This window comes from Boleophthalmus pectinirostris, unplaced genomic scaffold (genome assembly GCF_026225935.1).
Source record: "Boleophthalmus pectinirostris isolate CB_2022bp ecotype Guang Dong unplaced genomic scaffold, ASM2622593v1 HiC_scaffold_9, whole genome shotgun sequence".
NCBI classification, from domain to species: domain Eukaryota; kingdom Metazoa; phylum Chordata; class Actinopteri; order Gobiiformes; family Gobiidae; genus Boleophthalmus; species Boleophthalmus pectinirostris.
In genome coordinates this window covers 2,374,577-2,402,486 of record NW_026571541.1, presented here as the reverse complement: position 1 = coordinate 2,402,486, position 27,910 = coordinate 2,374,577, and the positions used below count along the sequence as shown (strand labels likewise).

The 27,910-nt window shown below is 42.6% G+C and overlaps 2 protein-coding genes across 3 annotated transcripts; both read left to right on the top strand.

Annotated features, from left to right (window-relative positions):
• The first annotated feature begins 2,214 nt into the window (after positions 1–2,214).
• On the top strand, positions 2,215–17,301 carry LOC110172711 (calpain small subunit 1-like). The gene is made up of 11 exons (XM_020938643.2): positions 2,215–2,335; positions 2,526–2,585; positions 3,415–3,451; positions 3,903–3,995; positions 8,406–8,463; positions 9,356–9,423; positions 9,585–9,653; positions 10,059–10,137; positions 11,641–11,775; positions 15,496–15,554; positions 17,158–17,301. Exons 2-11 carry the CDS (start codon positions 2,539–2,541, stop codon positions 17,182–17,184), a joined length of 672 nt encoding a protein of 223 aa, XP_020794302.1. The 5' UTR covers positions 2,215–2,335; positions 2,526–2,538; the 3' UTR covers positions 17,185–17,301.
• Positions 17,302–19,579: 2,278 nt separating this feature from the next.
• On the top strand, positions 19,580–26,189 carry LOC129412640 (uncharacterized). 2 transcript variants are annotated; one of them, XM_055166768.1, is made up of 6 exons: positions 19,580–19,657; positions 20,644–20,819; positions 20,915–21,009; positions 22,501–22,645; positions 23,870–24,028; positions 24,636–26,189. In XM_055166768.1, the coding sequence occupies exons 2-6, from the start codon at positions 20,669–20,671 to the stop codon at positions 25,106–25,108; spliced, it is 1,023 nt and encodes a 340-aa protein (XP_055022743.1). In that variant the 5' UTR covers positions 19,580–19,657; positions 20,644–20,668; the 3' UTR covers positions 25,109–26,189. The 2 variants fall into 2 exon arrangements, with proteins under 2 accessions (XP_055022743.1, XP_055022744.1); XM_055166769.1 differs by lacking the exon at positions 19,580–19,657 and adding an exon at positions 19,897–20,004.
• Positions 26,190–27,910: the final 1,721 nt, after the last annotated feature.

Here is a 27,910-nt window from a genome sequence, read left to right as displayed (position 1 = left end):
GATGGAACCCCAGACCAGGATTTTTCCACCACCAAACTTAACTGTTTTCTGGGTGAATCTTGGATCCATGCGGGCTCCAGTAGGTCTCCTGCAATATTTGCGGCGGCTGTGATGTAATTCAACCGAGGATTCATCTGAGAAATCCACCTTCTGCCACTTTTCCAGTGTCCATCCTTTTAGCAGGCTGTGGGCCTTGGCAAATGCCACACAGTTTTTTTTATTGCCTTTTGTTTAGTGCTGGTTTCTGTGCACTGATTCGACCATGGAGGCCATTTTGAGACAGAATTCTACAAACTGTTGTGGTTGACACAGGGACTTGAGGTGACCAGGTCTGGTGGAGTCTGCTGCAGTGGAAAAGGGGCTGGCCTTGGATTTTCGAATCAACAAACGGTCCTCCCGAGCAGTTGTCTTGCGGGGTCTGCCAGACCTGGGCTTGTCAAAAACATCTCATTTCAGATCTTTTTCTTATTCTTTGTACTTGACGCTGAGACACATTGAAGGTGTCACCACCTCAGCAGTGGATCTGGTCTTCAGCCTCTTGATAATTAACGCTTTGGTCTCAGGGTGGATCTTAGGCATGTTGTCAGAGGTCAAGTTGCAGTTGATGTGAAGGTCTGGTGTGCTGGGGTTCTTTTTATACACACCCACTAATTGATTGATCAGTAACTGATCACAGGTGAGGCTGTAATCTAGGATTGGGTGCATCATATGACAAGGCGACAAGACTTTTGTCTTGCCAAAATCTGACCTTTCTGTGTTCATTAAATGATCAATCTTTCTTCAGTGAAGCAAATTTCTTTTAGTATATTGAGCATAATTTGGGAGGGTTTTAGCTTTCATATGAGACATTTCTAAAACCAATCGATTAATTTAAAGTCAGGTTATAAGCTTTTGTTTCTACAAAATGGATAAGCGACAAGACCTTTGTCAGGGACTGTACATTCTAGAGTTTACACTGTAACAGTTTTGGTGAATCTCTGCTCCTCCCTCCTGAGGCGTTGGACAGTTTACCAGAGCTGGAAAACAAGCGGTCCAGTTTGTGTATGGGTGCTTTTAGACATGAGGCAGAGTAAGCTCTGCGCTTCGGAAGAACTGAAGTTTGTGTTCTGTCTGGATGTAAATTTTTTGTAAGACTCCCACAAACAGTGTCATAGATGAAGTTACAGAGCTCAGACTGAACTCTGAAATTATAGTTGTTTGACGAGGACACTGAACCTGCCCCATCCTGTCTGTGTCACTGTGTATCGAAAACTATGTGAGTAATGCTGAGCGTCAGGCTGTGCAGGAGCATCCACATTTACACCTGTGTCAGATCAGACCACACCCAGCAGAGGGAGGAGCCACACTGTAGCACTGTGACTCAAGGAGCAGGCCTAAAGGAGCCATCTATACAGAGCCACCTCCAGCCTAACAGGTGATAGCACTTTACCTGGCCCGTTTCACTGTATGGCTATGTGGCATTTATTCGATTACAAAACATGTGTGCGTAGTCACCTTTCCACAGACCTGATCTATAACTTGGAGACACTTGCTGTCACCATGGAGACACATTGCCAAAGTTAGAGATGGTGAACAGATGGTAGACCAGAAAAGTGACAGGGCCTATAACAGCCTACAATTTAAGATATAGTTGTAAGTATATAAGTGTGGAAGTATAATTATGTAGCTCTTCTTTTCCACACTACACACGCTCTATTTCCCTTCAGTAGGTTAACAGTAGGCTATACAGTCGTATATTTGGTAGAAGTGATGTGGAGGTGTACACAGCTCTAGTCTCTATAAGGGGGATTTATTATGTATGCCTAAGGTGTGACCAGACACTCACACTCACAGAGCACAAGTCCCTCCAGCCCAACACCCCAGCCCCCCTCCAGCCCACACTCCGCTCCTCCAGCCCACCCTGTGTCTGCTGCTATCTGCTGGAGGAAGAGGGAGCGACACGGGAGGAAGAGGAGCGGTATAGAGTAAGTCAAAAGTTTTGACACTGACGCGCGGGGAACTATGAACCTACATGCCCCTGCTTCTGTAGTACTTGTACTAATAGTAGTAGACTTGTACTAATAGTAGTAGTGTAGCCTACTACTACCGGACGGGACTCCTACTGTACGTCTTCTGTAACGTCAGGTCGGGCACTAGGACCTGATCCGTGCGCTCCGCCCCGTGTACAGTATGGAGTGTACAGCTGTGGGCCGTGGGCAGGGCGCGGGGCAGGCGCGGGGCAGGGCGGGGCAGGAGAGCTGAGGTGTAGGGAGCCGTGGCCCAACTCAGTGCGCAGTCCGGGCACTCTTCACTTGTCCCTCCGCTCTGTCTGTCCTCCGTGTCCCCGCTGCTGCAGGTAAGTCCCGCTGCTCTGTGGAAATGTGAGCTCTGGTTTTGTTGACACGGATTCGTGTGCGCAGCGTCACCAGCCACGCTCTGGACACTTTCCGTGAGGCCTCGGTGTTTAGTTTGTCTGGTTTCTGGCTGTGTAGCCCGTATTGAACTAACTATGTGTGAAATGATTGTGTCATAAACTTCTTTTGTAGAAAATCCACCAAAATGTATCTTGGCAGACAGCTCCTGGGAGGCATCATATCCGCCATCAGGTGAGTGCCTCTCCTGTTCCTGACCGAGAAAAAGTGCGAGAGGTAAACAAACACAGATCCATGACAAACAAGCATTTACCGGAGAATTTCCTGTTTCTGCAACCAAAGCTGAACATGGGCTCTCCACAGGGCGCAGCAGTGAGGATGAGGATCTAGGTTATTAGAAAATAGAAACCAGCACAAAGTTTGAACAAGGCTTATATAAAACAGCACGTCAGAGGAGAAGTGTACTGCGCTGTGGCTGCTGTTTCTTTGTCTGCATTGACCGGCTCATAATATGACATTTGATTGATCTGTTTGTTTAATGACCAGGTCAAGTACAAACTTTTTTATTGTAACGATTCTAAATATGTTTTTATTATGAAGAATTGATAATAAACTTTTTGAACTTGAACTTGAACCTACTGTGAGCAGAGTCACCCCTCCACAGATCTGATCTATAACTTGACTTGGTGGCCAAACCTGCTCTCCATGGAGATAGATATGTATAATGCCATACTGTGGAACATCTCCATGGAGACTTGCAAGTGCCGTTCACAAAGTCTGCTTAAATAAAGCTGCAAATGCATCTGCCCCTGGGAGTAACGCAGAGTACAGGACTTCTGTTGTTGCCATGGTGACAATAATCAAGAATCATGTAAAACTGGTGCTTCTTCTCACTGCACTGGACCCTAGACATGACACACTGTAGATGTGGTCTACTGTGAAACTGCAGTACCATCACACACCTACATGGACATTACTAATGTGAATACAGCCTTCTGTAGTAGTATGGTAGTACTGTGAGTGCAGTAGTACTGTGTAGTGACTCACTGTTGTTTCTTTGTAGTAACTTCGACCCTGCAGACTTCAGACCCTCAGACCCTGTGAGTATCACACAGGACACTTCACTGGATTCTGTGTACACATGTCTCTGGTCCCCTCTGTCCTCTGGGCCCCTGGTTCCCATGTCTCTGGTCCCCTGTCCCCTTTCCTCTGGTCCCCATGTCTCTGGTCCCCTGTCCCTTGTCCTCTGGTCCCCATGTCTCTGGTCCCCTGTCCCCTGTCTCCTGTCCTCTGGTCCCCATGTCTCTGATCCACTGTGTCCTCTGGGCCCATGGTCCCCATGTCTCTGGTCCCCTGTCCCCTGTCTCCTGTCCTCTGGTCCCCATGTCTCTGGTCCCCTGTCCCCTGTCTCCTGTCCTCTGGTCCCCATGTCTCTGGTCCACTGTGTCATCTGTGCCCCTGGTCCCCATGTCTCTGGTCCCCTGTCCTCTGTCCTCATGTCCCCTCTCTGTAGACATCCTCATGTGTGACACATGTCCCTGTTGGGTGCAGCCTCCTCCACGCAGACCCCTCAACTTTGCTGAGACCCATGAGAGCGATGAGGAGAAGAAGTTCAGACTGACCTTCCAGCAGCTCGCTGGAGATGTGAGTACAACACAGTACACACTGTAGTACACACTGTAGTACACACTGTAGTATACACTGTAGTACACACTGTAGTATACACTGTAGTACACACTGTAGTACACACTGTAGTATACACTGTAGTACACACTGTAGTACACACTGTAGTATACACTGTAGTACACACTGTAGTATACACTGTAGTACACACTGTAGTACACACTGTAGTACATATTGTAGTACATACTGTAGTATACACTGTAGTACATACTGTAGTACATACTGTAGTACATACTGTAGTACACACTGTAGTATACACTGTAGTACATACTGTACTACACACTGTAGTACATACTGTAGTACATACTGTAGTATACACTGTAGTATACACTGTAGTACATACTGTAGTACACACTGTAGTACATACTGTAGTATACACTGTAGTACACACTGTAGTATACACTGTAGTACACACTGTAGTACACACTGTAGTATACACTGTAGTACACACTGTAGTACACACTGTAGTACACACTGTAGTACACACTGTAGTATACACTGTAGTACACACTGTAGTACACACTGTAGTACACACTGTAGTACACACTGTAGTACATACTGTAGTACATATTGTAGTACATACTGTAGTATACACTGTAGTACACACTGTAGTACATACTGTAGTACATACTGTAGTACACACTGTAGTATACACTGTAGTACACACTGTAGTACATACTGTACTACACACTGTAGTACATACTGTAGTACATACTGTAGTATACACTGTAGTATACACTGTAGTACATACTGTAGTACACACTGTAGTACATACTGTAGTACACACTGTAGTACACACTGTAGTACACACTGTAGTATACACTGTAGTACACACTGTAGTACACACTGTAGTACACACTGTAGTACACACTGTAGTACACACTGTAGTATACACTGTAGTACACACTGTAGTACACACTGTAGTATACACTGTAGTACACACTGTAGTACACACTGTAGTACACACTGTAGTACATATTGTAGTACATACTGTAGTATACACTGTAGTACACACTGTAGTACATACTGTAGTACATACTGTAGTACATACTGTAGTACACACTGTAGTACACACTGTAGTATACACTGTAGTACATACTGTACTACACACTGTAGTACATACTGTAGTACATACTGTAGTATACACTGTAGTATACACTGTAGTACATACTGTAGTACACACTGTAGTACACACTGTAGTATACACTGTAGTACACACTGTAGTGCACACTGTAGTACATATTGTAGTACACACTGTAGTATACACTGTAGTACACACTGTAGTATACACTGTAGTACACACTGTAGTACACACTGTAGTATACACTGTAGTACACACTGTAGTACACACTGTAGTACACACTGTAGTATACACTGTAGTACACACTGTAGTACACACTGTAGTACACACTGTAGTATACACTGTAGTACACACTGTAGTACACACTGTAGTATACACTGTAGTACACACTGTAGTACACACTGTAGTACATATTGTAGTACATACTGTAGTATACACTGTAGTACACACTGTAGTACATACTGTAGTACATACTGTAGTACACACTGTAGTATACACTGTAGTACACACTGTAGTACATACTGTACTACACACTGTAGTACATACTGTAGTACATACTGTAGTATACACTGTAGTATACACTGTAGTACATACTGTAGTACACACTGTAGTACATACTGTAGTATACACTGTAGTACACACTGTAGTACACACTGTAGTACATACTGTAGTACATACTGTAGTATACACTGTAGTACATACTGTAGTACATACTGTAGTACATACTGTAGTATACACTGTAGTACATACTGTAGTACATACTGTAGTACACTAGGGCTAGGTATCATTAAGGAGTTGCCGATACGATACATACCTCGATACACAGGCCACGATACGATACATACCTCGATACAGTGCAGTTTCTATTCGATGATATATTTCAAATCGATTCAATACGGTTCAATAAAAAATAAAGACTAAATCATGGCTGTGATACTAAAAGTCTTTGTTAAACCACTTCTTGTGCAAAGTTCATATGAAACACAAACATTTTAATCCTCAAAACAGTAAAAATGTCAAATTTGTTGCATAAATGAGTTTCCTTTCACTCCACAAGCAACAAAACTGTACCTGAAACAAAATAATTTAGTAAAACACACCTAAAAATACTCTTGGTGATATATCGATACAATAGCCCACGATATCAATACTGTATCATCACATTAAATGATACGATATATCGATATTCTGATATTTTTGCACACCCCAATAGTACACACTGTAGTACACACTGTAGTACATACTGTAGTACACACTCTAGTACACACTCTAGTACACACTATAGTACACACTGTAGTGCATACTGTAGTACATACTGTAGTACATACTGTAGTACATACTGTAGTACACAATGTAGTACACATCTTTGGAATATTGGGACAGTGAAAGTAATTATTATTAGGCCTTGAACAGTATTGCTGTTTCTTACATTTTGAATCTGCTCTTTCTGTAACATTTAAATTATTATAATTACTATGACCAGTATTCCAACAGTCTCTCATTATAATTGATTTGTGTAGTAGTAGTAGTAGTAGTAATAGTATTAGTAGTAAATCATTATGCAGATAATCATTATACACACACCGACACCACTAAAGCCCCTGCTTAGTGAGCTAGAGCCAGTACTTCAGGATCTGTTGGGGCTGGGCTTAGTACACGCACTCACACATGTACACACACACATGCACACACACACCCACACACACACACACACCCACACCCACACACACACACACACACACACACACACACACACACACACACACACACACACACACACACACACACACACACACACACACACACACACACACACACACACACACACACACACACATTCCTGTCATTGCCAGGCGGGGCGGCTCTGACTCATCCTGGGCGATGGTTGTTGGACTGGCCCGGCCTGTCTGAACCCTGGTCCACACACCGCTCAGGCACTCTCCACGGGACACACCCACTTTCTTCACTATTGGCATTTGAATAGATACTATTGTTACACAATGTGGACAAACATTTTACCCACAATGCATACTTCTCAGTAGTGTTCATGACACAGTTTCAGCAATTCAAGTGGAACTGTGTTTGACAGTCACACCAGATTAACCCAGACCTTTACGCTCTCCTCTAGTAAAACCTATGAAGAAAAAAATAACCTCTACATTAAAGCCATAGCATTTAATTTTTTTTTTGCCAAAAAAATAGACAAAATTATAAGCATGTTTTTCACTATGGATGTAGCACTGAAAAACATCAAAAAACATGCCTCCTTACTGCATGTGCTTGCATCTCCACAAACCTGACTCCTAATTGGCCAGGAGGAGTCAACTACTATCACTTTTACATTTTAATAGTGACATTCTTAAGGTTACAGTAAGCAGAGGACAGACTGTTTCAAACAGTGACTGTACAGTGTACTGCTCTAATAATAAAAAGAGTAGATTTGAGATCATGCATTTTGTAAAGTGTTTTGTTTGGTTTGCTCAAGATAAACACTGACCTATGCTGGAATGCTGAGGATCATTAGCTGATGCCCTAAAAGTGCAAATATCGACCAAATATATCATATATATAATATATATATCCCACATCTCAGTCTGACTTTATGGGAGAGTCACTATTTATGAAAAAAATAACTTTATTTAAAATCCTTAAACTAAACTGTTATTTGTCTTTAGTGATTTTGTCCAGAAATGATCCATAATGTACTGTGCGTCTGCAGTAGATCTGCGCGTCTGCAGTAGATCTGCGCGTCTGCAGTAGATCTGCGCGTCTGCAGTAGATCTGCGCGTCTGCAGTAGATCTGCGCGTCTGCAGTAGAGCTGCGCGTCTGCAGTATTGCAATAGGCCTGTTGTCATAAAATGGATTAATCAGTGGATTTGGAGTCGCAAACTCTGTATTAGTCAACTAAACATTTTATGTACATGATCAGGATTCAAATGGGACAAGAACAGAAAGGACTGAGTTAAACATTTTACATATAAATACACTTTTTTCTGCATGAGCTCTGCCTGCAGGTGTAGTGTTGTGAGTGCAGTTTGGCTCAGATACACAGAGATATGTGAGTGTTGAGAGCTTTTTAGTGGACTAATGGATGGGCAGCACATGTCTTTAGTCAACCACAGGCCTAATGTGTAACCAGAGAAGACACTGATGCACCAGTTTTAGTTTCATGTGGATAGGCCCAGTAAGTCCAGAGTTGTTAAACTAGGAACAAACAGCTCCATTACTCTGCTGTCTCCTAAAGCTGCAGGTGATTGAGCATGTGGTACTGAGACCTGTATGTTCACAGGACATGGAGATCAGCCCTGAGGAGCTCAAGAAGATCCTGGACAACATCTGCAGAAAGCGTGAGTCACCAAAACATAACATTGTTACTTCAAAAATAACTCCCAAGTACAACATATTTGAATAAACTACTACACATGTAACTGTCTGATTTATAATTTGAATTTAAAGGCCCATAGTACACTATTTTCTGATCTATGTTATTATGTAGTTTCCTCATCACAAACATATGTGGAGTTATGTTTTGTGATGATACAGGAAGTGCTCCACTGTGTTTTTAAACTCCATACACCTTCACTAGAATTGTTTTGATCAAATCAGCCCTGGAATTTCCTCTCTGCAGAACTAAAGGTAAGAGGAGCTGTTAACATGAAAACTACAGGATGTCACATGGTGGAACAGAGCAATTTGAGCTTTGGAGATGTAGAGAGATTAATAATAATTACTCAAACATGTGACTGAAACAAAACACAACTCAAGGTTTGTTTTTGAGGAGGGAACAGCATTAGAACATGACTTAAAGCTCACAATTTTGTCAAGTCAGTTTTGCATAATACAGGGCAAAATTTAAACAATGCACAAAATCAGGTATTTTTAATGAATAGACACAAAAATTTAGCAAACTAAATTATACTTGAAGGAGCGGTGGAAGAAACACAAATGTTCAACAGCTTTTTAGACTTAGTCACTGTGGGAAGAGTAACCACAACTTTTACTCAAGTAAGAATACTGTTACACTTTGCAGTATATTTGTCAAATAGAATATCCATAGTCAGTAGTCATATCTGAAAGTACTTGAGTAAATGCAGCTGAGCACTTCCCACCTCTGGATTTGAGTAGCAGTGGTGCAGTCAGTCAGTGTTGGCTCTTTGATCAGAGGGTGTCTGGTTCAAATCTATATTGAACAGTATTCCAGGAGAATTCTCCTTTGTGATGATGCTGTGTGTGTTGTAGGTGGTCTGGACATCGGTAATGACGGCTTCAGTATTGAGACGTGCCGCAGTATGGTGGCTGTCATGGATGTATCCTTCCACATGGGACCCTGGGGCCCCTGATGCCACCTACATGAGATCGTTGGTGTAATTTTGAGGACTTGATTCTTGGACTTGATTCTTGGACTTGAGTTGGACTTGACACTGCTCTGTTCTCTGTGCTGGTGTTGTGTTCTTTGACTTTCTCTCAGAGCGACAGCACAGGCAAACTGGGCTTCCATGAGTTCAAGTTTCTTTGGAACAACATCAAAAAATGGCAGGTGAGTTTTTACATAAGTTATCAGAGGGGTCAGAGGGGTCAGAGGAGGAGGCCAGGCCTGGTTAGGAGTTGGATGGAAGACATCTGGGAATTCCAGGTGCCCCAGTGGAGCAGCAGTGACTCTAGTAGAAACTGTTGTTCAACACAGACACTCCTTTAAGTGTGGGGTGTGTGTGTATTGGTGGTGGTGAGATGATGTGGCTACAGTAGTAGTTTACCACCACCAGATGTGGAGTGAATGAATAATGCTGTAAATGACCTTAATACTTAATAATGATATTGGCTTACACTTGTAATGTTCTTTAGGCTGGATGCAGCCCCTTGAGAGAGTGGAGAGAGCTACACTGTCTATTATATATACCTCTCATGTGCCCTTCATTTTTGAAACGTGTGTGTGTGTATGCAGAGCATCTTCGTGCAGTACGACAGGGACAGGTCCGGTCGCATCTCGTCTCGGGAGCTGCCCGGGGCCTTGGCGGAGGCAGGTGAGTGCAGCCAAAGGACACAACCACTGAAACAGAGCTGTCCAGTTACTCCAACTCTAACCATGGCTGTAATTACTGCTCTTATCAGAGAAGCTACAAATGCTCATTTCAAACTTAATGATATTTTGTTTTGAACATTACCCACATTATTAGTGTTTAAGTAATCAAGTGAAGTACTTTGAGCTGTTAGAGTGGTATTCTGTTTGAGGAATCCTGGATTGTCCTGCATGCAATGGTTGAGTGCTCAGAAGCGTTACCTCCCCCCCGTCTCCACTCACAGGACAGTACAACGGCAGATCTTTAAAAAATCTGACAACGCGTTAATTAAATGTTTTCTGGTGGACAGTGCTTATCTCCATGGAAATTATTGTTTTGGCCAGAATATTCCACATTATTGCATTAAATGTGCCTAGTATTTGTTCAGTTGCATGTGTTTTCATTGCTCCAAAGTAGCGTGTAAAACAATGATACTGATATATTCCCTCGTTTGGTTTCAAAGGACCTTCATTGTCATGGACATGGCCTCTGGATGCAGCTCAAATGTCTCATTTCAACAATTTCAAACATTTGAGGCCTTTGTCATTTGTAAACATTTGTCTTTAAAAAAAAAAAAAAAAGCCTTTACCAGCACACCCTAAAACACACTCTCACTGTGGCTCATCTCTCCAGAGATCTGACCTGTAAGCTGGCACGCACAGCACTGGAATAACTGAATGAACCTTTACTTGTAATAAGAAGTACAGGCCACATGTGGCGTCTCGTTCTTGTCTTAATGGTGATATATGAACATAAAGAGGGACTGTTTTACTTATTTATGGTATTACCTGTAACACAATCACCATCTTTCATTTTTGACACTCAAAAGTCAAAAGTTACTCCCCCTTCAGAGCACTATCACAACAAAATCAGCATGCATCACATCAATTTGTGAAGCTGTAGTTTGAGTGTGAATAGGGCCTGGGAGAGATCGCTGTGGATGACATCTAAAACCTCTTCATTCCTGTTTTAGTTGAGGGAACAATGTGATAGAAAGGTAAACGTTGATACCTCCTGTTTAATGCTCTACTGAGTCTGAGTAGCCGTAAATAAAAAAAATAATCATTGTGCTACTTTATAATAACTACACCTAATTAGCCTTAATATGTCACACAGAAAGACTTTATTCACAATGAACAATTAGTTTATTATGAATAATTCAAGATTAATAACTGTTTAATTAATACCTCTTTAAATAAAGAGCTCATACGACACTATTTCTGTCTGTGTTAAAAGGCAGTTTCCTCATCACAAATAAATATTACATAACTATTAATAAACTATTCATCACTGTGATTTAATTAAGGTGTTATTATAAAGTGTAACCCTTTTAGTGTTTAGTATTCCTCCTTTGAAGTAGCAGTACTTTTACATGAGTATCCCTCCTTAGCAGTGGTACTACTTTGACCTGACTATGCTTGATTTGCAGTAGCAGTACTTTTATGCGAGTACTTTCTCTGTGCACAGGTTTCCGTCTGAACGACCCGAGGAAGAAGACGGATGACTTATACAATCTGATCTTGCGTCGCTATGCCGACCAGAACGGAGAAATGGACTTCGACAGCTACGTGGGCTGCCTGGTGCGCCTGGACTCTATGTGCAGTGAGTCACCTGCCAAGAACTACCGTGGACCTGCTCCTGTCTTGCACCTGTTTTGCACCTGTCTTGCATCTGTTCTGCTCCTTTTTAAAAATTTTATTTGACATTTGACGCTGAGATTAAATTCTCTTTGTCAGGGGAGTCCTGGCCCCACAGAATGTTCTTGACTCTCCACTAGACATGGATCACTTTCACTTGCTTTCCCCTGGTTAGTTTTGGAGTGGATTGGTATGGCTCCAGCTGTGGTTAAAATCACCAACTGAGACGATTAGATGAGAGAGAAGGCAGACTCAGGTGAAAACAAGACAACAAAAATAAATTAAATTATAATCTGTCACCAAACACTGACTTGATCCTGTGATAAACCACCATAAATTGAGTCGACATGATCTACAAAACAAAGCCTAGCTGGAGTTGTATCCTGACTGGACTCTTTACTTTCCTGATGCAGGCTCAGAACGTCTCATGATGTTTGAACTTGAATTCATGCAAAGCTGTTCAGCAGTTCCTCACAGGATATGTAAGAGTTGTAGGGGCAGTGGTTCCCTATGCCACACAAGTAACTAGGATTCAAATTTTAAAAGGTAGTTCTGACACGTGTTTCCATATAAATGAGCCCAAAAGTCCAGTAAAAGCTCAAATATTCCTTTATTTTAGCATGAGCTTTGAACACTGTCAAAAGACTGTTCCTCATCAATTTGTAACACCTGGCATTGCTAATTAATGGTCTTAAATAGGCAGCAACCCACAGAAAACAAAGACATAGTGCCACACAGTGGCCAGAGGTGCATTTTGGCCGTTACACACCGGCCCCTTTGTTTTCTGCCGGGATCAAAACAATTACAAAATGAATGTAGCAAAAGGCCACAATGCAATAAGAAAATAATTCTAACTTCTCAAATTCATTGTACAATCCAGATAACATGATTTACTGTCCAAAATTTGCATTTTAGCAATCATTTAAGCAATTACACAAACTCCATATTTTATCTTGGCAAATTTAATCATTAATCATTCAAAACAGAATCATTAGTCCTATGCTTTCCACAGTTTTCTCTTGAAAGCTCTTGGGTGTTTTAGGTGGAAGAGAGCTCTTGCTTTATCCAAGCCCTTTGGAGGCCATGAGGGCGACAAACAGCAGTCACCTCTTGAGTCCATGTGTGGAAGTGAAAACAGTCCGACAGTTGTCTCCAATTTGTTCTTTGTCAACGAAAACTACATCCAAATCACCAGTCCTGCCCTGTCCTGTCATTTCCTCAGAGGGCCTCCTGTACCCTTTACCAATAGGGTTACAACAGCGTCCGGCCCTATGCCTTGACTGTTGGCCACATCGGAGGAATCAAAGATTTCAGAGGGTTGGATTTCACCTTTGGAGATTGAAGTGTCTGTTTCCCTTCACATGGAGATGATACATCAGATAAGTGGGTGGAATAAAGTCCACGACAGGAGAGGGCTCACCTGTCCTGGCCCCTGTGTGTTTGCCAGACACAGGAGAAGTGACCGGAGGAGTTCGTGCAGTTACTTTGTGTGGCAGTGGTTTCTCCGAATGTGGGCTTTTTAATTTATGGGACTCCAATCTAGGCTTAGACCTTTTAGACTTTAACAAATCAATTCAGCCTTCATTTCTAAAATTTCCATTTCCATATCCAGTTGTTCCTTTTTCCTTCTGATTATTGCCATTTGCTCTTCTATGGCATGTTTCTCCTTCAATAAAGACAGTCTGACCAGAAGCACTGCCTTTTCAGCCTCAAGTTGTAAATGAGCAGCAGCAATAGAAGAATTTAAACCTTTCATGACTAAATAACTGCTTTTTACAAAGTGAAATAAGTTCAGTGAAAGTTCAATAAAGCTGAACAAGTATTTTGTAAGCAAATTTTACTGTACACTGATTGAAGACAATTGTCCTCCTTTGCTTGATTCCCTTACATTAGTGTCCAGTTCAATCAGCTTAAGTCCGTTGCATAGATCTGTGTCCAAACTTTCTACACGGTCAGTCTGTGCAGTGTTCTTCACCACAGTCACCTCTGCACAAACTCCCATCTCTGTCCTTGTCCAAACCAATGCTGCTTCGCTGCCTTTCCTGTAGCAACCAAACGCAGCTCTCAGAGCCAGACTGCAGGTGTGGTGAGTGGTGCCAATCAATCCACTTCAGCTTGTTGTCTTCTGAGGAGTCTTTTGACTAATGTAGGGGCAGTGGCCCTATGCCACACAAGCCACTAGGATGCAAATTTTAAAAGGTAGTTCTGACACGTGTTTCCATATAAATGAGCCCAAAAGTCCAGTAAAAGCTCAAATATTCCTTTATTTTAACATGAGCTTTGAACACGGTCAAAAGACTGTTCCTCATCAATTTGTAACACCTGGCATTGCTAATTAATGGTCTTAAATAGGCAGCAACCCACAGAAAACAAAGACATAGTGCCACACAGTGGCTGGAGGTGCATTTTGGCCGCTACAACAGTTACAGAACACAATCAGATCTATTTTCTAACAAGTAAACTGTATTTTGAGAGGAAAAATGCAATTTTCAATCCTGGTTAAGATAAGATATTAGCAGATACTTCAACATATAGTATTGATATTGGTATAGGAACTGAAAAACATGTATTGGTGCATCCCTAAGAATGTACTACCATTTCACGTTGAAAATCACACTGAGTATTGAGTTTGAAATGTCCAGTACCCTGTCTTCCTTCCACTTCTGCTCCTGTCCTGCCTGCTCTAGATGTTTTAGCAATGCATTAATAATAATAACAACAACAGTAGTAGTAGTAGTAGTAGTTTTAATAATAATAATAATAATAATAATAATAATAATAATTATTATTATTAGTATTATTAGTATTATTATTATTATAACAGCAGCAGCAACAACAACATTTTATAGTGGGTTTTATAGTGATTTTGATGTCAACTTGAAGACGCTTCACAATAGTTTAACATAAAACATCATAGGACAAACAAAACCAAGTAGTGAGGAGGGAGCCAATAGTGCGGGTTAGAGGGAGGGAGGGGTAAAAGTGGTGTCGTTATGGCAATAGAACAGAGCAGTGTTGGTCTCGTGACAGATGTGTGGGCTGGAGGAAAAGGTGGTGCCTCTGTGGTCAGGGTGAAATGGTGCGCACAGGGGATGACGGACTTGGGACCGATGATGAGTTGTTGCAGTTGAGTTTGAAGAAGTTGGTGATGATCCAGGATTTTATGACAGCCTAAAACTAGTATCCGAACTAGAAATGAAGCTTTCCTGAATAACTTTGTTCCACCTTGTGATGTCATGTGGTGATACAGAAATTCACTGTTTCTAAACTCCAGAGACCTTATCATTACTGAACAAAAGGTAAAAGGAATGTAAAAAACTACCACATGACATCAGATGGTGGAACAGTACACAGCTCCGAGTATTCTGAGCTTTGGAGATGTAGACAGACTAATAATGAAGTGTTACTCGAACATTTGTGAATGAAACAAAACACCTCCAGGTCTGTGTTTGAGGAGGGAACAACATTAGAACATGGCCTAGAGCTCACAGGAGTTAATTTTGTGTGATACAGGACCTTTAATGTTGAAAATCACATTCTAAGGTTTAAATGTTTTTGGTATAATCACTGATTTGTATTAGTCTATTTCTTAGTATGGAAATGGTGTTTGAAAAGTTAGTATTGTGTCAGCTCTAGTGTGAACATAGGAGGAGGTTCTAATTTAATGTCTGTTTTTTCTCTGCAGGAGCATTTAAGACTCTGGATAAAGACAACAATGGAACCATCGACCTGGGCATAGAGGAGGTAAGACTCTGCTCAGCATTATAACGGCTTAAAGCTCTCAAGAGTCAATTTTATATAATATAGGACCTTTAAGTAAAAGTATTTGAGATAATGTTCTTCAGGTTTTTCAGATACAGTAACATCTGGTTATTATTGTAATGCTGATTTATTCTTTATTACAAAAAACATTGGACATAGTGTAAATTCTTTATGTCATAATTTGTTTTTTTGGTTCAAGATGATTATCCAATCAAAAAGCAGAATGAGCCTCACCTCTAGTTTGGGTTGCAAGTTTCAATGCTGAAATCCAGTGTGTTTAAACCTAAAAGGTCTCTCTCTGATATGAATGGTCTCTCCCTAAACCCCAGCACCTGCACCTGTCCTGAGTCAGTGCTAGTGCAGCCTCTGCAGCTCAGAGAGGGAATTCTGGAGGTTCTGAGCTTCACATAAGACCTGGTCTGTCCATAAACTGAGAATGAGACAAACTTGGCTGTGTCTCTATCTGCAGGTGAAGACTCTGGGGGCAGTTTAGATGTGATTGTAATAGGCAAGTTTCAGCTGACGTCATTGTTATTAAAAGCCCACGTTGCATGCTGGGAAATATTTTGGTCGGAGGCAAGAAACACGATAGCGGTCAAACACAGTGCATAACCTCGCATATTTCTCCCCGATAATGGTAAATTCCTGTTGCATTATCGGAGGCACAAATAGAAGCACGGAAGAAAGAAAATGTCTTTTTCGTATTCTGAGTGAAAAGAACCACTAACGGTGAATTAAACGGCTTTCAAACATCCGAGCAAACGTAGAAGATCCTAACAAACCGTGGACTCCAACAAGTTCAACAACACATCGAGACTCTTGGAGGTTTTCATCTTTTCTGCTGTGAATGACCCAGGAGTTTCCACCAAGTCATTGTGGATATCGCCCAAGTGAATGGTTGTCCAGGGAGTTGGCAATTCTGACCAGAAATTTGGTTTGGTCCAGGCTTTGTGAGGGTGATTTGTCGTCCGTCGATGCTTATGACCAATTTCTGGTCAAATGGTCTTGGGTCCTCTGCCGTTATAGTGGATAAATAACCGAATTAGTGTTTCTGCATGGCCGAGCACCAAAGTACATCTGTGACATGTTAGTGTCATATGAACCATCTCGCACTCTGAGGACTCAGGGACCGGCCTCCTTGGTGCCCAGAGTCAGTAGCGTTTAGGTTCATGCTTAAATAGTCTTCCGGGATCAATCCAGGTTTAACTGTGCATATACGTTTTCATTGCTTCTCTCGTCCGTCATTCTGTAAAGCACTTTGAAACTTTGTTGATTGTGTATTAAATTGCCTTGCCTTGCCTTTCTTGCCGCCGACCAAAACAATTCCCAGCACGCGCGCTTTTGTCAACAATGAAACTCGCATATACCATTTTTAAACTTTAAGAGACAAGCAGGTGACAGACCCTGGACTAGAAAAATGACAAAGTTACACAGTGCACCTTTAAGTACAGATTGTTAATAATTGTATTTTACTTTGGACTGGGTTATGTTTCAGCACTGCCTATTTGTATGTAGAATTGTCACTATATTACTTTTGCTCTCATACCCACCCCTCCTGAATCTGCTCATGTGTTTGTGTGGACAGTGGCTGGAGCTGACCATGTACTCCTGAGCTTGGAGCTACGGCGACCATCTTTGGGACCACACCCCCGCATTCCACTTGGGACCAAATTCTTGCTTTTTTTTTGGTGTGTGAGATAAATCCATAATAAATCATGTCATTTTACCACTCATGAGTCATCTGGTCATTTGTGAATGTGACTTCATTTCTCCTTTGTTTGGGATCAGGTCCACAAACTTGTCAAATTAATCTTAATGTCCTTTCAGCTGACAACAGGTACGTTTTTGGAGCTGAATTACGGCACCACTTTCTGAAGCTATTGTGAATAAATAATTTCACTTTAGTTTATTTATATTGACAGTTCACTGACCGTTTCATGTGGATAGGCCCAAGAGCGACAGAGATATAAACCATAAACCAAATCAACACAACTGCATCTGACAGGTCCACGGCAAACTCCGCTTGAGAATTCTGCCCTGTGCTCCAGCTCAGGTTAAACTGTAGACCTTTCTTCTTTTTATGGTACCAAACATATGTATTTTATGAAGCTCCTTCAATTTTTTGAACATTCACACGAGTAAACAGTGACCATGTACTATGTTTTATTCCAGCAGCTAAGGTCACTAAACATTTAAAGACTGAATCAAATGGTTTGATAATAATTTTGATCTAACAAGGTGACAAGTTATCTGACATCCAAGAAAACAGCTGCAGATTATTCTCATGTTAAAAAAACAATTAAGTCATGTTCAACACAATGATATTGTCTTCTGTTAGTTGTGGACGGCACATCGATGTTCAAGACTATGCAAAATGTTACAGTACATTTTGGTGCACAAGGAACTCAAACATCCGGAAGCAGCCCAGAAGTGAGGAAACAGTTCCCTATCATGTTTGGATCGGCTGAGCAGGTAAAGAAAGTCTTATAGAGCCTTAAATGGAAAGTGTTAAGGTTGTCCATTGAAGGGAAATTTCAGGATTTGTGGGAATTTATCACATATAAAAAATCATATTCATCTTTATTCTGGGGTGGACCTATATAGTTCCAAATGCACATTTGTTTTGAAGCTTTTTTTGTTTTTGTTTTAAGAGAGCCAGTACATGTTTGGATCACAATGGGACCAAGAGCCGACTCCCAAAAAATTTATGAAGTGCACAGATGAGGAAGTGCCACACCCCAGTCAACATGGTCAACTGAACCATCTAAAACCAGTCCACCAGGATGAAAAAGCCTCCACAGGTTGAGGAGAATTCTGGTGGTCAAGCTTGTGAGAACTGTCCATGCTGCCGTGACCTCGGCCAGAAAATCCAAAAGCTCCAGGACCGACTGCGGGTTTATGAAGATGTGCCTACTGATACTGATGATGAATAAGACATGTTCTGTGTTCTGGGTTTTTAGATATCTTCTAACACATCCTGTTGATTCATTCTTGTTCATTCTTCATGTTTGGGAGCTTTAGCTGCTGGAATAAAACATAGTACATGGTCACTGTATACTCGTGCCATTGTGTCAAATGTGAATGTTCAAGATACAATAAAAAATTGAAGGAGCTTCATAAAATACATATGTTTGGTACCATATGAAAGGTCTTTTTCTGGTCTTTCAAACAAAAAATATTCAAAAATTTGTGTCACTACCCACATGCCATAAATTGCATATGAAAATTGGACCATGTTGCGTTTTCTTGTTATTAACAGGACCCTCACACATAACCTATTTCATATTTTCAACATTTGGTGATTTCTTTTAACAGTCCTAGTAGATATCTTAATTCTCAAAAAAAATAAAAAAATAAATAAAAATAAAAAATAAGGGTCTACTACACCTACAAGTAGGTTTAAAAAGGGGCTAAAAATGGTACGCCACAGAAATGAACAAGTTTTTTTTTTTTTTTCATTTTTAAGTTCATATAAAATGACAATGAGTTGAGATACTAAACTTTTGATAGATGTTATTTGAAAAGTGGAGGAGCACAAGCCTACAAAATTTCAGCCCTCTGTGTGTGATACTTATGGAGATATCAACCTGTGAAAACGGCCGAGAAAAAATTACGCGATTTTGGGCCCATACGTTGACGCCATAGACTGTATATATGATGGGTCATTCCACGCCATTTCATCAAATTTCCAGAAAATCTCACACATCATGTTTTTTTTTAGATTTAGAAAAAATTACCATCATGTACCAACCCTATGAAATTTTAATCATTTTCGACTAACTTTTAAAGTTACAGCTCATTTAGTGAGGTGGTCAGTTTACTATATTTTTGAAAGCTTTCTTACTCTATACCAACGGCCATGGAGCCCAGCGCACAGCGTATGTAAAAGAAAGAGTTTTTGATCATGGATCTATGGTTTTGACACAAGAAGACAACCCAGACGTGCTCTACCACCTGTGGACAGATGGAGGCGCTGCGCTACAGCGGAAAGAGCGAGAGAAAGAGGAGTCTGCGCACTGCAGTGCCTTCACTCGTCGTTCGGAAGTTTGGAAAAAACCACAAAGGAGCAGCGGGAGCGGAGTGCGGTGAGTATCCGGACACAGACCCGTTAGTCCCGGTGCTCTGCCCTCTGCAGCGCGGCTGTCTGCTGGACCATCCGCGGAGCGCATCAACCCGCGGAGCGCAGCAAACCAGGGAGAAGCGAGAGGCAGCAACAGAACGCCCCCGGAGCCGCAAAGCATTGTGGGTACTATAAAGGCTCGTTACCAACAACATCCGACTGTGTGCGTCCCCGGTGTCTTTATCCACGACCGAGCCGCGGTGTTCGCTCTGCTGCGGCTGTGAGCAGCGACAAGGACCGGGAGCAGTGTGAGGACTGGTGCACGGTCGGATACAGGCACTGGCCACTCTCTGGTCACTCTGTGGTCACTCGGTCAGTACTGTGCAGGGTGGGCGGGGCTTGAGCGGGTCATGATGCATCTGTGGATGTAAAATGTGCCTGATGCCCTGGACGATGGATGCTCTGTTTTCCACTGGGACCAGACTTTCCAGTATTGTAATGGAACACACTGAGACCCAAAAAAAACTGTTTGGAAAACCAGACACAACCAGAGTGAACCCTAGAGCCTAGAAATGGCAAAAAGCAGTATAAGCAGAGGTAGTGGAAAAAAAAAAAAAAAAAAAGAAAAGAAAAAATTACCCAAATCTTCAAAATAATATTATGTAGAATAATTATGTAGAAGTACAAAGTATGTATATATATATATATATATATATATATATATATATATATTATATATATATATATATATATATATATATATATTACAGTGGGAAGAGTCTAGGTGTGAGACGATATAGAAATTTGGTGTCAAGATGTTAATTGCGATTAACATCATGATAATTATGAACATTGTTGACAATTAAAGAATGTTATGGATATGAATAATGATCATTTGAATATTATTTAATTATTTATAGGTTCCATATTTAAACAACTACTAGTGTTGTACTCTGTTGTAGTGAACTGCACAAAGCAGCACAGTTCTGATGTAGCATTTTGTTGTGTCAGACTCAGTGTGAGGATCATCACGAACATGAACAGGGCGGACTACGTCTTCCCTTCTGATGAGGACTTCATCAGAGTGGACCCGGCACTCATTGGGAACAGGTCCAAACCGCGCTTCACACATGGAGAGGTCAAGGTTCTGCTGGAGGCCATCAAGAAGAACCGCTATGTCCTGCTCCGTGAGTGAACGCAGGCTTGAACTGAACTCATAACGCTAAGAGCACTGGAGTGAAGTATAGAAAATAATAATGAGTGATGTTGTGATGTTGTACAGGGAAGTTTAACCAGGGCGTCTCCGCTGAGGCCAAGAAGAAGATGTGGTGTAGGATCACAGACCAGATCAACAGTCTGGGGGAGAACCAGAGGGAGGTGGGTTCTGGAGCCTGTGCAGCTCCCATCTTGTTCTTGTGCATCTTCACACATGTTTCTTCATTCAAATGCAGACACAGTTAAAGTTTGTGTGACTGTCCCCCTACCCTCCTCTCCTCCCTCTGTCCCCAACCCTCCTCCTTAGACCCTCCTGTATACTCTCCTTAGACCCTTCTGTATACCCTCCTCCTGTAGATCCTCCTCCTGTAGACTTTCCACCTGTAGCCACTCCTGTAGACCCTCCTCCAGTAAACTGTCCTCTAGACCCTTCTATAGATCCTCCTCCTTTAGATCCCTCCTCTGTAAACTCTCCACCTGTAGACTCTCCTATAGATGCTCCTTCTGTAGCCAAACCTGTAGACCCTCCTCCTGTTGACTGTCCTCTAGACACTGCTGTAGATCCTCCTCCTGTAGACCTTCCTGTAGATCCTCCTACTTAGAGCTTACTGAAGACCTCGTCCTGAAGACCCTTCTTAAACCCTCTTGTAGACCCTCCTCCTATTGACCCTCCTCCTGTAGACCGACCACTAGACCCTCCTGTAGACCCTCCTGTAGACTCTCTTCCTGTAGACCAGGGGTGCTCAGTACATCGATCGCGATCTACCAGTCGATCACCAAGTTCGTGTCTCGTCTCAGACTCGCATTTGGACTCGGTCTTGTCTCTCACTCAAGGTCTGACACTCAACAAGTGCAATCATATTTCATTATGGCCGCTGCTGTTGGCAATAAACTTGTAGCGGGTCCAGGAGCGTGTGGGGTGTCTCAGTGCAGCCTGTGCCCTCATTTGAAACCCGCAGAGACTCTACGGCACATCACAAACACACACGCTCCCTATGCATGGCTCGTCTGCGACAGCGTGTGCCCTCGTGTACCAGCGTGCATCACAGGGCAGGTTCAACTTTCTAAACATCCTACCTGTCCATCTGCCTCACGTCAGCACACCGCCCCTCGCCTTTTCACGCTCTCACAAGCCCCTCCCACAGTGCGGCTGATTAGAAGAGCAAGACCAAACGTGAAGCAAAAACGAGTCTAAATTTGTGTTCCAGTGTTGGCACAAAGCAGGTCTACAGCATAGAGCGGATCTACAGAACAGACCTTTGACTTTGACTAACAAAAGTGCTTCTGTGTTTGTCACGATGTGCGTTTGGTTTGGTAAACGTGCAGAGGCTGGTAAATATCATTGCAAACCAGAAAAGAATGCAACTCCAGTTTGGAACAGTTTGGTTTAAAAATCTTCCTACACTTTTTTCAGTTTTGTGTAAAGTGCCAGAGGAAGTTCTCTTAAAGAAGAGGTTCTCAAACTGTGGGTGAGGGTCCAAAAAAGGAACACAGAGTGTTTCAGTGCTGTTTGCTTGGCTTTGTATTAGGTAGATCATTTTGACTTGGTCATTTTGTAAGTAGCTCACATGCTGAAAAAGTGTGAGCACCCCTGCTGTAGACCCTCTTCCTGTAGACCCTCCTGTAGATTCTAAAGCTACTTGTCTCTTGAAGGTTCGTCAGATCATGAAGAAGTGGGCCGACCTGAAGTTTGATGCAAAGCGCCGCATGCTGGGCTCTAGGAAGCGCTTCAGGAGGAGGAACCTGGGCCCCATCGAGAAGGCCGTCCACAAGATTCTCACCATGAGCCCCAAGGGAGGTGAGGCCTGCTTTTCTCACAGCATACCTCCACTGCCAACAACTTCTAAGAATAACTTCAGTTGTAAATGTGTGTCTTGTTTTGAGTAGTTTGGACTAGTTTAGGCTCATAGTTAATTCCATGGTTGTCATGATTGTTGTTGGCTGCTCGTGGCTAACAGGCTGGCACACTGAGCAGCTGTTTATATTTTAATAATCTGAAGTGCAGCTTGTGTAGTTCAAAGGACGAAAGTTAAGAACTATTGGATTGTGTGATTTGAGCAGTTTGTTTTTCCTGTATCCATGGTGACCCTGCTTTGAGCCTGAAAACTCTGAAACTACTTTTTACAACAATGCACCAAATACGGCAGAAGCCATTCTAGAGGAAACATGGCCCCTCATCACCAACTGAAACAACAGAGCAGAGAGCGAGACAGTCTTAAAAGAGGCTTTCCTGTTGTGCCTCCAGAGTCCACCTGGCTCTTCCTGAACACTGCTGTAATGCTGCAGGACACAGAGGAGGGACACTGTTGTTCTGAGGGCTATTACACTCCTCAAAGTGCCCTGACACTGGATCTGATGATTTGAGCTGTTGAGCTGAGCTGAGACTTTAGTTTGAGCTTTCCTTTTATTATTCTATTTACTGCTCAATATGCTTAAACTGTCTCTTGGGGACAAACAAATTAATATTCATTGATAGTTATCCCACAAGCCACAACATTTATACTGGATTTTGACCCATTAGTCAGGAAAATGGTTTAGTATGACTTGTTAACCGCACCCACTCAGTCCATCCTGCCACTCTGACCCAGAAACAACTGTCTGGATATTCTCATGAAGTTGTTTCCACATGTTTCCCATTGATTTATGCTCACTTTGTTCTTTTGTAATTACCCTTGATAATGCACCATGACTGGGAATCAGCTGCCTGGGATAGTGCCAGTGCTGTTTTTTAGTCCAGCATCAAGTTCTTTTCATTTGAGTGGAGGTAACATGGTCCAAACCTGAATCACTCCAGCTTCTGTGGCTCCTACTCAGGCTCCAGGTGTGTCATGTTCATAGAAACTATTAACTAGGTCCATAAACAATAGACTCATGCAGGTATTTTTATGCCAAGCCTGAGCTGTTCCCAGAAGAACTTAAGATCATTCATGGCCTTAAAAAAACTGAACATCATTTCTGGTAAAACAGTAAAACATGTTATTACCTTTAGAACCATGTAACCTGTGCATGTGTCTGTGTTCAGATGGGGAGAGTGACGTAGACCTGGATGAGGACCGCTCCTTCGCCAGCATCTCTCTGCCTGAGAATAGTCTGTCTGAGAACACTACCTTCAGCCTGCCTGACAGCTCCTACAGCGAGACCTTCAGCTCCGAGCTGTCCCTCGCCGACAGGACAGGGGACGGTAAGGACACATGCCCTGAAAGGACAGGGGACAATATGGACACATGCCCTGAAAGGACAGGGGACGGTAAGGACACATGCTCTGAAAGGACAGGGGACAATATGGACACATGCCCTGAAAGGACAGGGGACAATATGGACACATGCTCTGAAAGGACAGGGGATATAAGGACACATGCTCTGAAAGGACAGGGGACAATATGGACACATGCTCTGAAAGGACAGGGGATGTAAGGACACATGCTCTGAAAGGACAGGGGACAATATGGATATATGCTCTGAAAGGACAGGGGACGGTAAGGACACCGGCTCAGAGTAAAATACTTGGTGCAGCTGAGGCACAGCCCTGCAGTGCTCACAAGCTGTAGAACGACCTCATTCACTACAACAGCTGTGAGGAATCAGCCCCTAAGGACACATGCTCACCAGCCGTGGGTCATTCTGTCCTGGGTCTGTCTTCCCCAGGTGGGTTTGGCGGGGGTGGGTTCCTTTGGTTCCCTCCTCTTGCATGTAGAGCAGAAGACAGGCTAACAGTGCAGTGACTCCACAAAGCTGTGTGTGCTGTTTAGATGATCATTGATTTTGGTTCCTGCTTTCTCCTTCCCCAGACCTGAACTATGAGTCTCCAGACTACAGCCTGGACTTTGATGAGGAGGATGATGAAGACCAGAGCTCGCTGATGGAGTCAGAGGAGTTCTTCAGATCCAAACCCACATACACATACTCTCGACAGGAGGGCAGCCCACTCTACCCCCAGGGCCTCGCCCCATCAACCCAGGGCCAGAATCTCCAGCATCAGGGGGCTGGCCAGATACTGCAGAGCCCCACCCCCTCGCCTCTGGCCCAGTGCCTGCAGCAGCAGAGGGTGGGCCGGATGCTGCTGGCGTCGGTGGCCCGATCTGTGGAGACCCTGGCTCGCTCTCTGCAGCTGATGAAGCAGAGGCAGCAGGACTTTGTGCAGGAGTCTCTGCAGCTCCAGAGGCAGAGCGTGGACACACTCAGGGACTTCTCCAGTACAGCCCTCGCCATGCTGTGTACATCACCCCGCCATACACCCCCCGCCGCACACACACACAAGTGATACACCCCCTACCGTATATACACACAAGTACAAATACGCAAGTACAAATACACACATAAACACAACTGCCACGAGCTCTCAATATACTGGGGCCGTTGCGGTGCTGGGGCCCTTGTCGCAGCCTCGTATGTGGATATACAATATACACAAAAATATAGAGGACAGTAGGACCAAGATACTACTAAGTGACAAGAAATGTGTGCTGTATGTTTTTATGTTCCCTTTAACCTGTAAATGTCAGTAACACTGTAGCTCATTCATATTTCAAATGTAAATAGACTTGCACGAGACTTTACTCGAGGGCTGCACAATATGTTGGCAAAATATGGATATCGTAATATTGGCTGATGCAATAATCGTTACTGTGAGAAAATAAATGTAACACAAGAACACCAAGTTAATTTAGAGAAAGCTACTGTTTTTGGAAGGTAAAATATACAAAAAGTTGAGGTTTATTTATGATTTTCATTATTAAGGAGGTGGTATTGTGTAAAATCTACTTTTTGGAGCTTTCTACCATATTCTAAATGTTGTTCCCATGTCCAGAACATATCAGGTTTTTTATATCCATGCATGTTTGGGTATTTTAGCGATCTCTCCTGGCCCTGTTTAATAGCACCTTACAGTCAGCAAAAGGATCCTGTACAAGGCTCCACCTATGCTCCTGCACCACAGTTATCAATAAATATACAAAAACATGATACAAAATTGTACATAACAACTTGACTAACCTGATGTAGTTTCATTAGCGGGACGCATGCTGATTGTGTTGTGATGTCATCATGAAGGGAGCCGTGACTCAAAATCGCAAAATGGAAGCATGGTGACCTAAATATTTCATTAGACTTGGGCTTGTCTCAGTTCTGTCTTTATTAAGTTTTTATTTTGACCCACTTTGACGAGTAAAAGAAGGCATGTACATGTATTTTATTTAATTTATCGCAGTACAAAACTAGTTATTTGAGTCTTTTTGTCATCTTTTTGTCACTGTGCAGCCCTACTTCACTCGTGTTACTAAGGCAACCTGCTGTACTTCACATGTGACCCACCGATCACGACTATTCTTCTGCATGTCTCTGTGACCCCCTTTTTACATTAAGAAGGATTTTATACTTGAATCTACAGCATTATTAAAGAGGTGGTATTACACTTCTGTAGGGTATTAACTGCTAACACGCATCATATTTATATATTATATTTGCCAGCAAACAACATACTGTATTAACATGTTTTATACAATGGGAGAGATTGCTAGATTAACATACATGGATGACAAAAAAGTCTAAATAATACAGGCTGTTCGTCCAAACATGTTCCTGCTGCCTGTTCTTATTAAAACAGTATCGCCTCCTCCCTTCCTCCTCCTCCTCCTCCTCCTCCTTGCCTTCACTCTCCTTGAACCCAACTTTCAAAAAAACAACAACAAAAAAAAACTAACAAAAAAAAAAAAAAAACACTCACAAGTGGCAGAAAAATATCTTTGTTTATTAGAAATCCACATTTGTTACTATGAAATCATAAAATCCGGCTGGACAGGTGTGGTGTTATTGGACCATAGAAGGACAGGGGGAGGGGGACAGGGCGGGACAACAGCAGCATTCAGGCCACGCCCCTCACATAGTGCACACTCACCACATACTATTGCTTAGAAAACCCAGAGGACGCGGAGACAGGGGGGACGCAGGGTTAAAGTGCCTGGGAAACTGTGCTCTTGGTGGGACAGGGACAGGCGGCGTGTCCCTGTTGTGTCCCCGTGTGCTTGGACAGTCCTCAGAGCGAGTACACATCGCCTGGTAAGTGTTCATCCTTTGGCATATGACTCGAAGCTGGAGACGGAGAAGCAGTCCAAAAGTGTCCCAACATGTCCAAGTTTGTCCCCTCGTGAGTTCTGTACCAAGACATTTTAAGAGAGGAAGTCCCGCCCCCTGCACGTGCACGCTGGTACAACTGGAAGCCCGGGCAGAGCGCACGTTTATGTCCATAAATGTCCACATATGTCCAAACATGTCCAGGGCATGTCCAGAGTGTGCCCACTGTCCAACACCGCTTCTGGTCTGACATGGCTCACAGGGGAAACGCTGACACCTACAGGACAGAGAGAGGACTGCACTGTGACAAGGCATATGTATAAAACAAAGATACAGTATATTAAACAGACATGTTGAATAGAAAAGAGCTGTAACTGATTTCAATCTTGATCAAATAAAACATGTGAAATTTGCACTTAAATAGATTCATCAAGGTTTGAGCCATCCTGTATTGTCACGTATTTGAGTGGCGTGGCTGAAAAGTTCTGAAAAGGGTCTACCAAACTGCTGCTCTTAATGTGGAGGAGCAGCGACTCTACTCCCAGCTCCAGAACAAATATAAAAGAACATTTGTGAATGTTTACATGCGAAATAGCACCCAATAGAACCCAGGACCAGTGAGGAACTGTTGCATGGAATGAATCATCTATATTCATAAATGTCATCCGTCTATCTTCCATATCGACCCCATTGTGAACTCAGAATTAGCTCTGATGCAAAGTTGGCAGGCTATAGTAGGTGTTAGGATGGTGCTCAAACTCCGTTCTGGTCTCCAAAAGTTGTGAACTGTGCTCATAAGTGTGACGAGTGTGTTCAGACCATGCTGATGTGACAATGGTGAAAATAGTTGAAGGTCTCATTAAAGTGGCTGTACTTATGCACATGTAGTTGAGCATAACTGGTCTTGTTCCAGATATCTGCTGTTTGCATCCAATTAAAGTGTTTTATCGTCCAAGAACCAGAAAGTGCTTTGTTAGCATGATAGCTGAAAAGT

Excerpts from the sequence above, each read along its gene's own strand:
- LOC129412640 (XM_055166768.1), top strand. The coding sequence starts at position 20,669 with ATGAACAGGGCGGACTACGTCTTCCCTTCTGATGAGGACTTCATCAGA. Across the intron at positions 20,820-20,914 it reads GAACCGCTATGTCCTGCTCC|GGAAGTTTAACCAGGGCGTC; the intron begins GTGAGTGAACGC and ends GATGTTGTACAG. Across the intron at positions 22,646-23,869 it reads CACCATGAGCCCCAAGGGAG|ATGGGGAGAGTGACGTAGAC; the intron begins GTGAGGCCTGCT and ends GTCTGTGTTCAG.
- LOC110172711 (XM_020938643.2), top strand. The coding sequence starts at position 2,539 with ATGTATCTTGGCAGACAGCTCCTGGGAGGCATCATATCCGCCATCAG. Across the intron at positions 11,776-15,495 it reads GCGCCTGGACTCTATGTGCA|GAGCATTTAAGACTCTGGAT; the intron begins GTGAGTCACCTG and ends TTTTCTCTGCAG. Across the intron at positions 15,555-17,157 it reads TCGACCTGGGCATAGAGGAG|TGGCTGGAGCTGACCATGTA; the intron begins GTAAGACTCTGC and ends TTGTGTGGACAG.